Raw genomic sequence first — 12,043 nt, 5'->3', positions numbered from 1 at the left:
GACAAGCAAGAGAAAGGTTTGAAGAATAAACTTTTGATAGTCACTAGTCCGACTGACGAGTAGAAATCAACTTGGAATCAAGAACAACACTCCTTTAACTTTGAGAATACAAATATGGCTTCCTTTGATAACTATCTTAAACTTCTGACAAATGATTATGTCTTATGTGACCAATTCCTGTAAACGTTTTCGAATAATGAGAACAATGGATAAAAAAATTATTGGTCAGGAAGTGCATGTCCTCTAATAACAGTTGGGGAGTGTGGGGTAGGGGAAAAAAACAATAAGAAGAATGTATAAATTTCATAATTTTAATAACTTTTTTTATGTTCTATATTGTGTACAGTCATCTGTCACAATAGTGCTAGATGTCGACCAATGAAAGGAACGACCTCTACCATAACATTGCATACAGATTACCAATCACAATTCTTCATACCTCATGATCTTATAAATAATTCTTAAAAAAATGAAGTCCAGCAGAATGTACTAAATTATAATACAATGCAGAAAAAAGAGGTTATATAGCAAACAATATACCTGTTTGATAACTTGTAGTATCAAAATTATAATAGATATGACTAAAAACATTAATTAGGGACCTATTATAAGAGGAATTAACAAGTATTGAAAGTTTATATCTAAGAGGGACAATGTAACAAATTAAACCTAGTAAAATTTTAACAGGTTTGCTGGTGAGCATCAAACATGTCTATCTAGAAAATGAAAATTGACAGTGCATTAGATATTTCAATTAATGCCCTTGTACAATATATCAATGTCATCTTTGCCTATGCTACCAAATTTACCTGTTTAAAATATTAATAGCATCACAGGTCTTTTAAACTAAACAGGATTCAATTATTCAGTATTTTAAGTGGTTCATGTGATCATTGAATTTGTTGTATAGCGTTTCAACTTTCTTATTTTGGTAACCTAGTAAACCTGAAAAGCCAAAGAATGGCAGTACCTGAGACAACCAACTTACTTAGGTAACTTATCTAAATATAAAATGCACCATTCTCAGTCATTTTACCACAATGACTTTAAATAATCCTATCACATGCCTAAGACATCAGGCTCAAAACATTTAAAAAGTTCTTTTCTATTAATACAAAGAAGGAAACCAATAATTATTGTTTTCAATGGCTTCATTATCAAGCATCCCAACAATTTTTTTTTTATCGTCTGTAAAACCTTGGAGTTGTTCACCACTTCTGTCAATGTTATCCATGCTTCTGTGGCTTCCTGTCATAAGTGTCAATATCAACAAGATGGCACCCACCTCAACTCTCTCAACTTCCCTGACAACAATGTAAAAAGGAACAATCATTCTGTATAAAAAAGGATTTCATATATACTCAGGGAATGGGTTTTTAAAATACTGCCATCTCGTGTACACACTCACTTCACACATCTCTCACAGGTACAGCTTGAAGAAACCCATTGATGCATGGTAACACTTTTTAAGAGTTCTATTCTTCCCCAGATCTGCTACAAAAATGGCAATGGAATTTTTAACAATATTGCCACAACTTAAAAGGAATAATATAAAAATAACCAATGCTGCATTTGACATGGACATTTCATATACTACACCCTTGCCCTGTTTTTCATAAAAAAGTGGGCTACCAACAGTGTCATGTGGGGTCTAAAGCATTAATATCGTGGTGATTCTGCATACAAATGCCAAGGAATGGACAAACTGCTTTGTATTGGAAACAAAACATCCTCTGATTTGTAGCTTGGTTTCAATGTAGTTTCCAATTTTTTGCTCAACAGAATCCTTCTTAAATGGTTGTGAGCATTAAATTTGGAAAAGCTGTCTAAAAAATTAAAAAAAAAAGGTGTTCATAACGAAAGAGCACTTCCAAACTGGTACAATTCCTGTGGACATCACCAATGGAAGCTAACTGAAAGGCATTCTGGGTGGCAAGTTCAAATGTCCATCTCAAACTGTGGCCCATCTTCATGTTCTGAAAAAAAAAAAAAAACAAGCTGTAGTTAATGTTATTGTGTAACATAAATACCTTGGCTGCACTAATAAATCATGGATTGGACCGGAACTGCTTTGTGTTGTGCCTACTCCTGACGCCTATTCTACTCATTTATAGTGGGTACTCTGTATCCTTTTGGATCCACGGCTGTTCCCGGAAGGAATTTCTTGATTGTAATGTTTGCCGGACATTGTGTCTCCACCCCCCCACCCCTCATTGATAAATACCTTTTGTTAAATTAGGCATCTGAATTTAACAATAGTTTATTAGAAACAATAGTCTGTCTTGTTTTACTTAAAGAATAGGAGATATGTTTCTGAAAGTAGAAGACTTTGAGCATGTCATGTCTGACATTGTTGCAACAGAGATACATTTACACAATTGTAGACCCTTTAAGGAATTTCATATGAACTATGGTGGCTTACCAGCCTTTTCTCCTGTTGGTTTTTGTTTTTGATTTTCATCTGTGACATTGCCATTTTCCAGAGGCATATCCACAGTTCCCGGTGCTGTTACTCCGGGAATCTTAGCCATATTTGGTGGAGGACTCTTAGTCAATGGTGAGTTTCGACACTGCAGCAAGAACGAACGCTCGTAGAAAATCTTTGAACCTACAGATATAAAGAAACATGAATCTACCAAATATCTTAAAAAGGTTTTAAAAAAGATGACAAATTGACAGGTCCACTATAAAGATATACACATAAATGTAAACAATGTACAATATAACAATTGACCATAGTAAAAATATGCCAAATATAGTTATCTCCCTTCTTATCCTATTCTGTACAATTTTTAGAAACTATCTTTCAATTACAATTAATGTGCATTTTGCAACAGAGAACATGATGTTTGTTTAATGTTTCCACTTCATACTTATCCTTGAACCTGTGGCTTGCTACACAAATATACTGGAATAAATACCATCAAGCTAAATCACTTGGTAACTTGCTATGGTGCATACCTTTCCTCAAGCAAAACTAAGTTTTCATGGGGTAAGTCCTGGGTAACAGTAATGCTTTTGAAATCAATTCTATGTATCTACAGTTGCCAATGTAACTGTCATCTTATTTTTTATTTCAATTTCTCTGCTAGGAATACAAAATTACTCCTCCAACTGAACTCAATAGAAAATTTTCCCTTGTGAAGTCAGCTGGATGTGTGTAGTATTTGCGCGATACTAACAACTTATTAGGGAGTCCTAGTGATTACTGTAAATCACTTTGATGTCACGAATACTTTTACTTCATGAAGTTCCCTCATCAGACATGTTCCTAAATCCATGATTTCGCAAAAGGTGGTCTAGAAATTGAGTTACTTTCATGAATACTTGGCTATTTAGATACATGAATTCATGACTGATTCAACTCGCTTGTTTACTCAAAAACAAAACTCACATGAAATACAAGTTATTTACAGTATATGATGAATGGATGATTTTTAAACACATAATTGGTATGGATGACATTTTGTAACAGTAACATTACTCATTTTGACTATCAATCACTTAAATGATCAATCACTGATCAAGGTTCATACTAATTTAAGACGATATTTTCTATAACAAGCATCATATAATGTCACCCGTTCATTTCTTTATTGCATGCAGCATTGTTTATATACTTTTTTTTTATGTCATTACACCTTTTGAGCATCTGCCTTCAATTTTAGTCAACTACAATCATCGCCCATCACCCAAACCCAAGATAAATTGTCAGATTTTTTGTTGACAATCCATTTTCTGAAGTTTTTGTCACTAATTGGTTTCAAGATTTCATATGAAATATGCAGACAATGATCATTTAGGAGGCACCTAAGAAAACAAGTTGTATACCATATTTTTTAATAAAAGTATTCCGGATGAGAAACTAAACGAGCACAGATTTGATCTGCATGATTATTACCATGATCCTATACATAACATCTAGCAAAATCATATGAGTAAATATTTTAGCTGTATGTGCCTGTAAAATTGAGAAAAAACAGTATTTTTTTCTTCTACACATTCCTGTATTTCTTTCAATTTTAAGAAAATGAAACAAAAGCAGCCTTACTATCACTGCAAAAATTTATTTTGAAATCTGAAGGCAGAAAATCATCAATTTCTACAAAAAGAAAATATTTTTCCAGTTTTACAAAGAATAAACACCAGAACTCTTGATCTTGTTAAAATGACTGCTCCATTTTTTCTTACTTGATAGGAAATACTAAGCAAAAATTTGTTCTTCTTTATTTCTGATTTTGCTTACAATTTCAGACCTATGTTTACATAGAATATTTTTATTAATTTTGAATAAATATCCTTTATCAAATAACCGATGTATCTGTCTTTTTGTTTTGTTTACATGATGATTCATCATCACCATCAAAACACTTATCTAAAATCCACTGATTAATCAAATATATCACTTAGATCCTATCAGTTGAGATCAGATTTTGTTATTTTGACTTTTCATGACCTCTTCAGGTCCCATTGACACAGGTAAATATACACCATGATGTAAACATCAAGTACGTCATGAAGGTGAAGGTCGATTTCAACTTCGGGAATTTTTTATGTAAATATCTGGACCTATTAAAAATAGAAAGGTATCGTCCGAGTTGTCAGTCTCTTATCTTATCAGGCAATTTTCTGTTATGGCATGACGCAATCATTTATAATATATGCACTTCTTATTGTTGTGCAAAATGTTGGATTTGCTTACTTCAAGCCTTGCTGACCACATGGCAAAACAATATGGTGGCAACCCTACTAGACATTTCACATAACATTGCCATCGCCTTTGCCGCTTACGACTGCTACTTCCTCATACGCAGTTGTGATTTGGAAATTTTCCAGATAGAACGAAGGCATCAATGAGAGGAAAAATTAGATTCAAAACAAATGTCACATGGTCCACATATGCCGCCATATTGGATTCTGCATGCCTTAGCATTTGTTTACGTTTGCAAATCTAAGCCACAAAGCGTAAGATTACAACAATATGCATATGACATTAACACATCAGACAATGTCAGACTATTTGCAATGTACCTATTTGTCATATGCATAAAAAATGAAAGCATGCTTACCGCCTGGGGTTGTGGAAAATATGGATCCTCCAGGGGTCGTGCTGTAATCATGAGGTAACTGCGAAATATCGTTCAAAACTATACGTCTGCTTGGAATTTCTCGTCCTTTTAGTATCTGCTGTGGCGAACCTGACATTGACATTCTTGTTTACACGTATTTTATTGGCGTTATATGCCTTAGTCCGTTTCCCAGCTCTTCCCTGTTTCTCTCGTCAACTGGCCTTGTGTTCTCGCTGATCTCACCTCTCTCCACAACAGAACTCGATCACATGGTCGGGGTCATGACCCACGAGCACACCAATCGTTAGTTTCCGTTAATTTCCGATGGAACCCGGCTATTCTCTCCGAAACACAACATATATTTTCTTTACTACATAGAAACCAGGGACATATAATATATATCAGTATATCCATCCCAAATAAAACATTTTTTCTCAGTCCATCGTGAAATATCGGTATCCCTTTTTATGCGAAGATTTTTTTCTCAAATCAAAATACCATATAGCTAGGCATTTTATTTAAAAAATAGTAATGTACACACTTTATGCAGAGATGTTTATAACAACAAAGTTATTCAACGAGGGTTAGCACAGTGCCAACCATACGTATGGCCCTCACGAGAAAACGCTTATTTATCTCATTCAAATATTTCATCATATACATAAGTAGTTGCATATCAATACAATACTTTACTTGTCAAATTCATTCATGAATAAATATGTATATCTCACAAATAAATTACAACAAAGAAACAAAATGTATTTGAAATAAGTAATTAGTGAATTTGAAGTAGTCTGTGTGATCGAAACACATTTCATTCCTTTTCAACATACCGTACTACAGATTAGAAATTTTTTGTGTCTTGCTAGGGCACGGTTGGTTTTACCTCGTACCAGAAATCGGTCGATAACGATATTTTTGGATGTAACCCATAGTGAACAGGTCAACTATCATGCATTTGGTATAGGCGAGTGTCATGTCAGATTATTGGGTGAGTATTATAAATTCAGTATGTCTGGACAGAAATCAAAATATTGATTTATCACAGAACTCTATTCAAATCAAAAGTGAAATCCATCAAACCCGTACATTTTCCTAAAAAGAGGAGCATTATGGTCGTGACGTATCATATACACGCAGGGTCGCCCAAACCAGACACACAGACATAAACAAAAACGTTTTCCAACCGTCTTCACCAGAACAACGTACATGGATATAGACCATTTATCTTTAATTGTTCACGCAACATTTCATTATCTCTTGTCTCTTTTGCAATATTGTAAAGTATATGCGGACTCTCCACGAAATAACTTACAATAAAGCATACCTAGTTATGGCCTCAAAGTTTTGATTTCATTGCTGTGTTGTGGAGAGAAACAAGTGGATTGGAATATTACGTTCTATATTTGGTCTAGATATACCGTAGTTTGATATTTGTCGTCACTTTAATAGCTAAGTACACATTCAAGTCGTTTTCTACACACACAGGTCACGGGAATCATCCCCATAGAAAATGTAGGTCAAACTGATCGACTCATTTTATATTGAAAGAACCCACAAATATATATTTCAGTCACATAAATACCGTACCGCTATGCAATTTACGATATACACATGTTAGGTTGTAGTGTAGTAGAAAATACAAATTGTTTATTAAAAAAATAACCTTTGAATATTGAGTATGACCCAAATGATTATTGGTGTAGGCCTATATGCTGTACTGGTGCACGGGTACCCAATAGAAATCGGGAGGTAATTCATGGTAGTAAAATATTACCTGTTCCCCTGCACTTAGAATGATAAATATTCATTTTACAAATCACAACAAAAAAGAAAAGGTGTCAGAGAAACTCACCGGCCTTTAACATTACTATCTTTATTTCCTCTCGGTTGAAAGGCACGGCAACGATAAAATACACAAATTACATAGATATGCGACACATGCTGATGAACTATGTACAAGGTTAAGTACCTAGTAGTAAACATAAACAATACACATTATCAATTTACCTGGATAACCATAAGTATATAACACGAGTTAAAAATCAACTACTGCTTGGTATATGACAATGGCAATACATATAGCAATGAAACAACAAATAATAATTTAAAAAAAACCCCACTTAAATAGCCATAATGAAATATATATTTAATAGTATATATACTTAAGTGTAAATTGTTTTAAATCAGGTTGGTCAAAGGTTTCCAAGCAAAATGGGAGTTAATAATATGATCAATACTTGAGGTGGAAGCAATGACACACGGTATGTCGTCACGAATATTTTCTGTTAAATGTAACACAAAAACCGTGTAACTGCAACTGGGACATTCATTTTCACTGTCAACAGCTTTAAAACAGAAGTCTTCAATTTTATTCTGCAAAGCTTGCCTCTAACCCGAGAAATCTGGTTCCTCGCAAATGGAATTTCGAATTTCTAAAAACTACTTACACAGTCTGTCATGGCTGCAGAAATGGACGATAGGCAGGGTGATCACACATAGTTTGACCTTGAATTAAAGTGCAGCATCTCATGCCACTTATTCTTGACGCTTTTGGAAGCGATCCTGGACATTGACATTTCTAGGATCCATTTAACGGATACCTTCGGCATTCCGAGATATTCTGGGATTATCATGCAAATGTTTTCATAGGAAATCTCACTCGCCCTTCTCAACCTTAGTCATAGATAAAGCGACCAATATCTTATAACTGGCACATCATCTAGTCAGTCGCGATCTCGTTTAAATTCAGCTGACCATTTTGCCACTATTCAATACTATTAATTATATGCCTCAGCCTGTCACATGTACATTTATTTGGCATTTTATCGTACTTTTGTGTACAATTTTATCAGTATTTTCATCATTCTCCTAAACTTAAACATTTTTGTTCTTCTCCATTGCGTAATGGCTACTAACTTAAAATATCTATGTGGATCACAGAGTTAGGCACGTATTTAGAGTTTTGCGAAACACTTAGTGGCATACGCTTTCCGGATTTACCTCCTTCAACTCGTTTCTTTATTACGAAATGAAATAACATTTATAAAAATCACTATGTTTTGTGATATCTCGATTTCGGATGTTAATTTATGTTAAGAAGAAACTTTTTATGTATTTTGACATGTTAACACTATAGAAATGTACGACTCAGAAGGCAAAATGTGGAAACTAGTTATTGTGTAATCACAGAGGGAAAGGAAAGTAATCTGGAGTGGATTGTATAATAAATCAATGTTATAAACGATTGTCGATTCTGAGCAAGAGGAAGTAAACAGTCTGTACTTGTACTCTATAATGTCGTATTCAAGTACTGTGACGTATTTGTACTTAATCAGGATGTAGATAATTATCTATTTTGTTAGCTGATCTAGAAAACTCGATGTAGGAGATAAACGGTGACAATCAGTAACATTCATTATATGATAGTACCATGGGTACATACTGCAGTAAAATGGTAGAGTATTCCTATTCCCCGTCTATCATTTAGGTTTCGTTTGCATGACTACTCAAATCTGAATGATACATAATGTTAAGAAGTATGCTCTGTTATTTGTTTATCAGTTTGATTATGTGCAAAACTTCTGATTTATTAAACAAGATATAGTAGAATTTAATGTATAAAAAATACACTCACACACACCCTCCTCACCCATCCACCCACAGAGAATTTTTCATGAATTTAGTCTTGTAAGAAACCTTTGATTCATCTATAGGTACGATGCATATGTGACTTCCATTAAGTAAATAATCGTATAGTTAGTATAAACAATAAACGAACAACATTATGCAAAGTACAGGCGAACCTCAATAACTCGACTTCATATATAACTCGAAGACTCCGTTTAATTAGAAGTATTTCATTGTTCCCTTCCAAACTTCACACTAACCGTACCATTTCGCTTAAATCGAATATGCGAATAACCTGGAAATTTCGAGATAACGAGGTTGTAATGCATACATCATACACAAAACGTTCAATATAATGCAACTGTCTACAATAACAACATTCAAGGCAAATGGATAGCGTTATGGTGTTCAGATATACATTTCTCAGTAAACAGTGACCTCTTTCTTTGTCACGTGACTCTAATCTAGCCTGAAGTTAAGACTTTATGAGCCGATATAAATATTTATGATTTAACACCAGCCAGAGGAGCAAACTGTACTTCTCGATAAAATCCCATACACATTTCACTCTTTATCAGTTCACCAACTGGGTGACACCTGTTTTCGTTGCATTTTTTCCCAACTACCCTATGTCAGATCTTGTTTGCTAGTTTGAATAATTGTCATAGACGAAAAATTCTAATGCAATGTACAAACAAAGGGTAAATATCGGATATTATGAACTGTCGACATTAAAATGTATATTGAACCATTAGATAAAAGCTCAGATGTACGGATAAACTCTTTTTATCGACTCTAGCAGAAAAATCAGTTATAACGTTTTTCCTTGTATCAATGTGAAATGAAGAATCTGTGATAACGGTTTGTACGATCTATAAGGGAGATATGTCTGTACTATGATCATTACATGTAGATATGTGTTTACCTATAAATCAAAGATACTTCTATAGTTCCTCATACAACGAGTGTAATTATCACTTTATATTCTTAACCCATTTACTGTAATGCTAGCCAAAGCGATCTATTGTTCTATATTTAAGTATTGTCTCAAAATTATTTTCGAAAGGGCAACATATTACATATTACTCGTGGTGTTCTATCTCTGCCCCGACCTTTTTTAGGAGAAAGCTAGGTCTGGATGTGTGTTTCCGTACTGAGCCCGCGTGCTCGTCCTTGTACACTGCTGGTCTTAAGTGCAAGGTGATTTATCTGTATGAGGAAATCCTTATGATTTCAGTGTTTGTGATCTGCCGCCACAGCGTGGCTTACAGTCACGTGATCACAGTGTGATAAAGACATGCTTATCGCGTTGTATAAGCCTCCCTATGGAATTGAATATCTAGTTTTAAAAAATATTTTATTATATGTCTTTTAATAATTTATTTGCCTGTTTTTACATCATATCATTTTCAACAGTTTATTAATTCTCGGTATGACAGACTTTTTATGTGTCTGCCATTTCTTTTTTTTATGACAGCTTTGTCCCATTAGCTGGCCTTTACATAGAAACAGAATTCGGATACCTTGACTTTATTCACAACAAATATTTTACACATAGACACATCAAGTGAGTTTGAAGGCCATACATAACATAACGTAATATGGATTAGAACAGGGTCCAACAATAGCTTAGTAGAGCTTCAGAATTTGACAATCAGGTGAAGATCTGAAATGTATGGTTTGATCACCACTCGGTGAGGATGAGTCATTATGTCTTGTCTTGGCTAAGTTCTTGAGTGAGATATTTAAACCCAAATATTTGGACAACAAACAGCGGGCCTCTTTCATGTTGATTACGCATTAAAACTGCATGACCATGTCCATTCGTAGTGCAATAAACGTAAAGGTATTTACGGCTAAACATTATTATACTGCATATAACAAAATGTAAATTAAAAAAAAAAAAAAAAACACGTGTTCAATAAAATCGGCAACGTTAATTTTGTCGAAAGAACAAACCTACGAAACGTAATTCCGTTAAATTTTTATTTGATAATACCGAGAATTAATAACTTTATTACCAGAAAAGTTTAAAAGAACCAAATCTATAGATCATAATAAGTTAGTTGTATTTTAAATGATAAAACAGCTTTCTAGCCATTCTCATAAACTGTTGCAATTATCTGTAATGTTCAAGTGTTCTATATCACACTGTTTTTTTTAATAAACACACTTCATCAGATACAGGTAAGGCTGACGTGCAATTAAAGCAATACATATCTTGACTAATGAATAAATAAACAAGTAAATAGATATGATGAAAAAGCTGACAGTGTACATATTACGCACTGCAGGGGAATCGGTCGTTAACAGGGTAGGATATAAATACTGTAGCAAAGGTCAACGGACAGGAGAATATCGAACTAGGGGTCTGAATAACATATCAAACAGGATAAAATCTGGAAATAAAATCACACTCATCACTGAGTGTATACACAATAACAATCTTAAGTAGACACGAGTGAACTTGACGAAATGACATATTCTGTATGGCAAATGCAAATAAATTGACGATTTGTTTACAGGAGAAATAACCCAGGATAGCTTGAGTTGAGACAATGTTTCTCGAGTTATCTCGCTTGGATTGCTGCAATGGATAGGAAAGCCGTTCAGACAACCGAACGATTTGTCATCATCAGGGTTAACCAGGCACAGTTAATTATGTTACATCTGCGAGATTTACGTCACCGAAAAGTGATTTCTTACAAATAGAATTTTGGATACAGGTAGATATACCACAAGTAAAGTATAACACAAGTAAATATATTACAGGTAGATATACCACATGTAAAGTATAAAACAGGTAAATATACTACAGGTAGATATACCACAAGTAAAGTATAACACATGTAAATATACTACAGGCAGATATATCACAAGTAAAGTATAACACAGGTAAATATACTACAGGTAGATATCACAAGTAATAGTATATACACATACCACAAGTAAAGTATAACACATACTACAGGTAGATATATCACAAGTAAAGTATAACACATGTAAATATACTACAGGTAGATATATCCACAAGTAAAGTATAACACATGTAAATATACTACAGGTAGATATATCACAAGTATAACACATGTAAATATACTACAGTAATATCACAAGTAAATATACACATGTACAGGTAGATATATCACAAGTAAAGTATAACACAGGTATATATACTACAGGTAGATATATCACAAGTAAAGATATTACAGGTAAATATACTACAGGTAGATATATCACGAGTAAAGTATACGAGATGTAAATATACTACAGGTAGATATACCATGAGTAAAGTGTAAGACATGTAAATATACTAAGGGTAGATATATCACAAGTAAAGTATA

General features: G+C 33.8%; 1 protein-coding gene across 1 annotated transcript; it reads right to left on the bottom strand.

Annotated features, from left to right (window-relative positions):
• Window positions 1–297: 297 nt before the first annotated feature.
• LOC132551328 (eukaryotic translation initiation factor 4E-binding protein 2-like) lies at window positions 298–5,327 on the bottom strand. The gene is made up of 3 exons (XM_060215461.1): window positions 5,070–5,327; window positions 2,423–2,608; window positions 298–1,976 (listed from the first exon to the last, which is right to left on the bottom strand). Exons 1-3 carry the CDS (start codon window positions 5,209–5,211, stop codon window positions 1,939–1,941), a joined length of 366 nt encoding a protein of 121 aa, XP_060071444.1. The 5' UTR covers window positions 5,212–5,327; the 3' UTR covers window positions 298–1,938.
• Between the last annotated feature and the right edge of the window lie 6,716 nt (window positions 5,328–12,043).

This window comes from Ylistrum balloti, unplaced genomic scaffold (assembly GCF_031769215.1).
Source record: "Ylistrum balloti isolate Yb309-2 unplaced genomic scaffold, AGI_CSIRO_Ybal_v1 Utg370196, whole genome shotgun sequence".
Classification (NCBI taxonomy): Eukaryota; Metazoa; Mollusca; class Bivalvia; order Pectinida; family Pectinidae; genus Ylistrum; species Ylistrum balloti.
The sequence above is the reverse complement of the archived record's forward strand: the minus strand, read 5'-3'. Positions and strand labels throughout refer to the sequence as shown.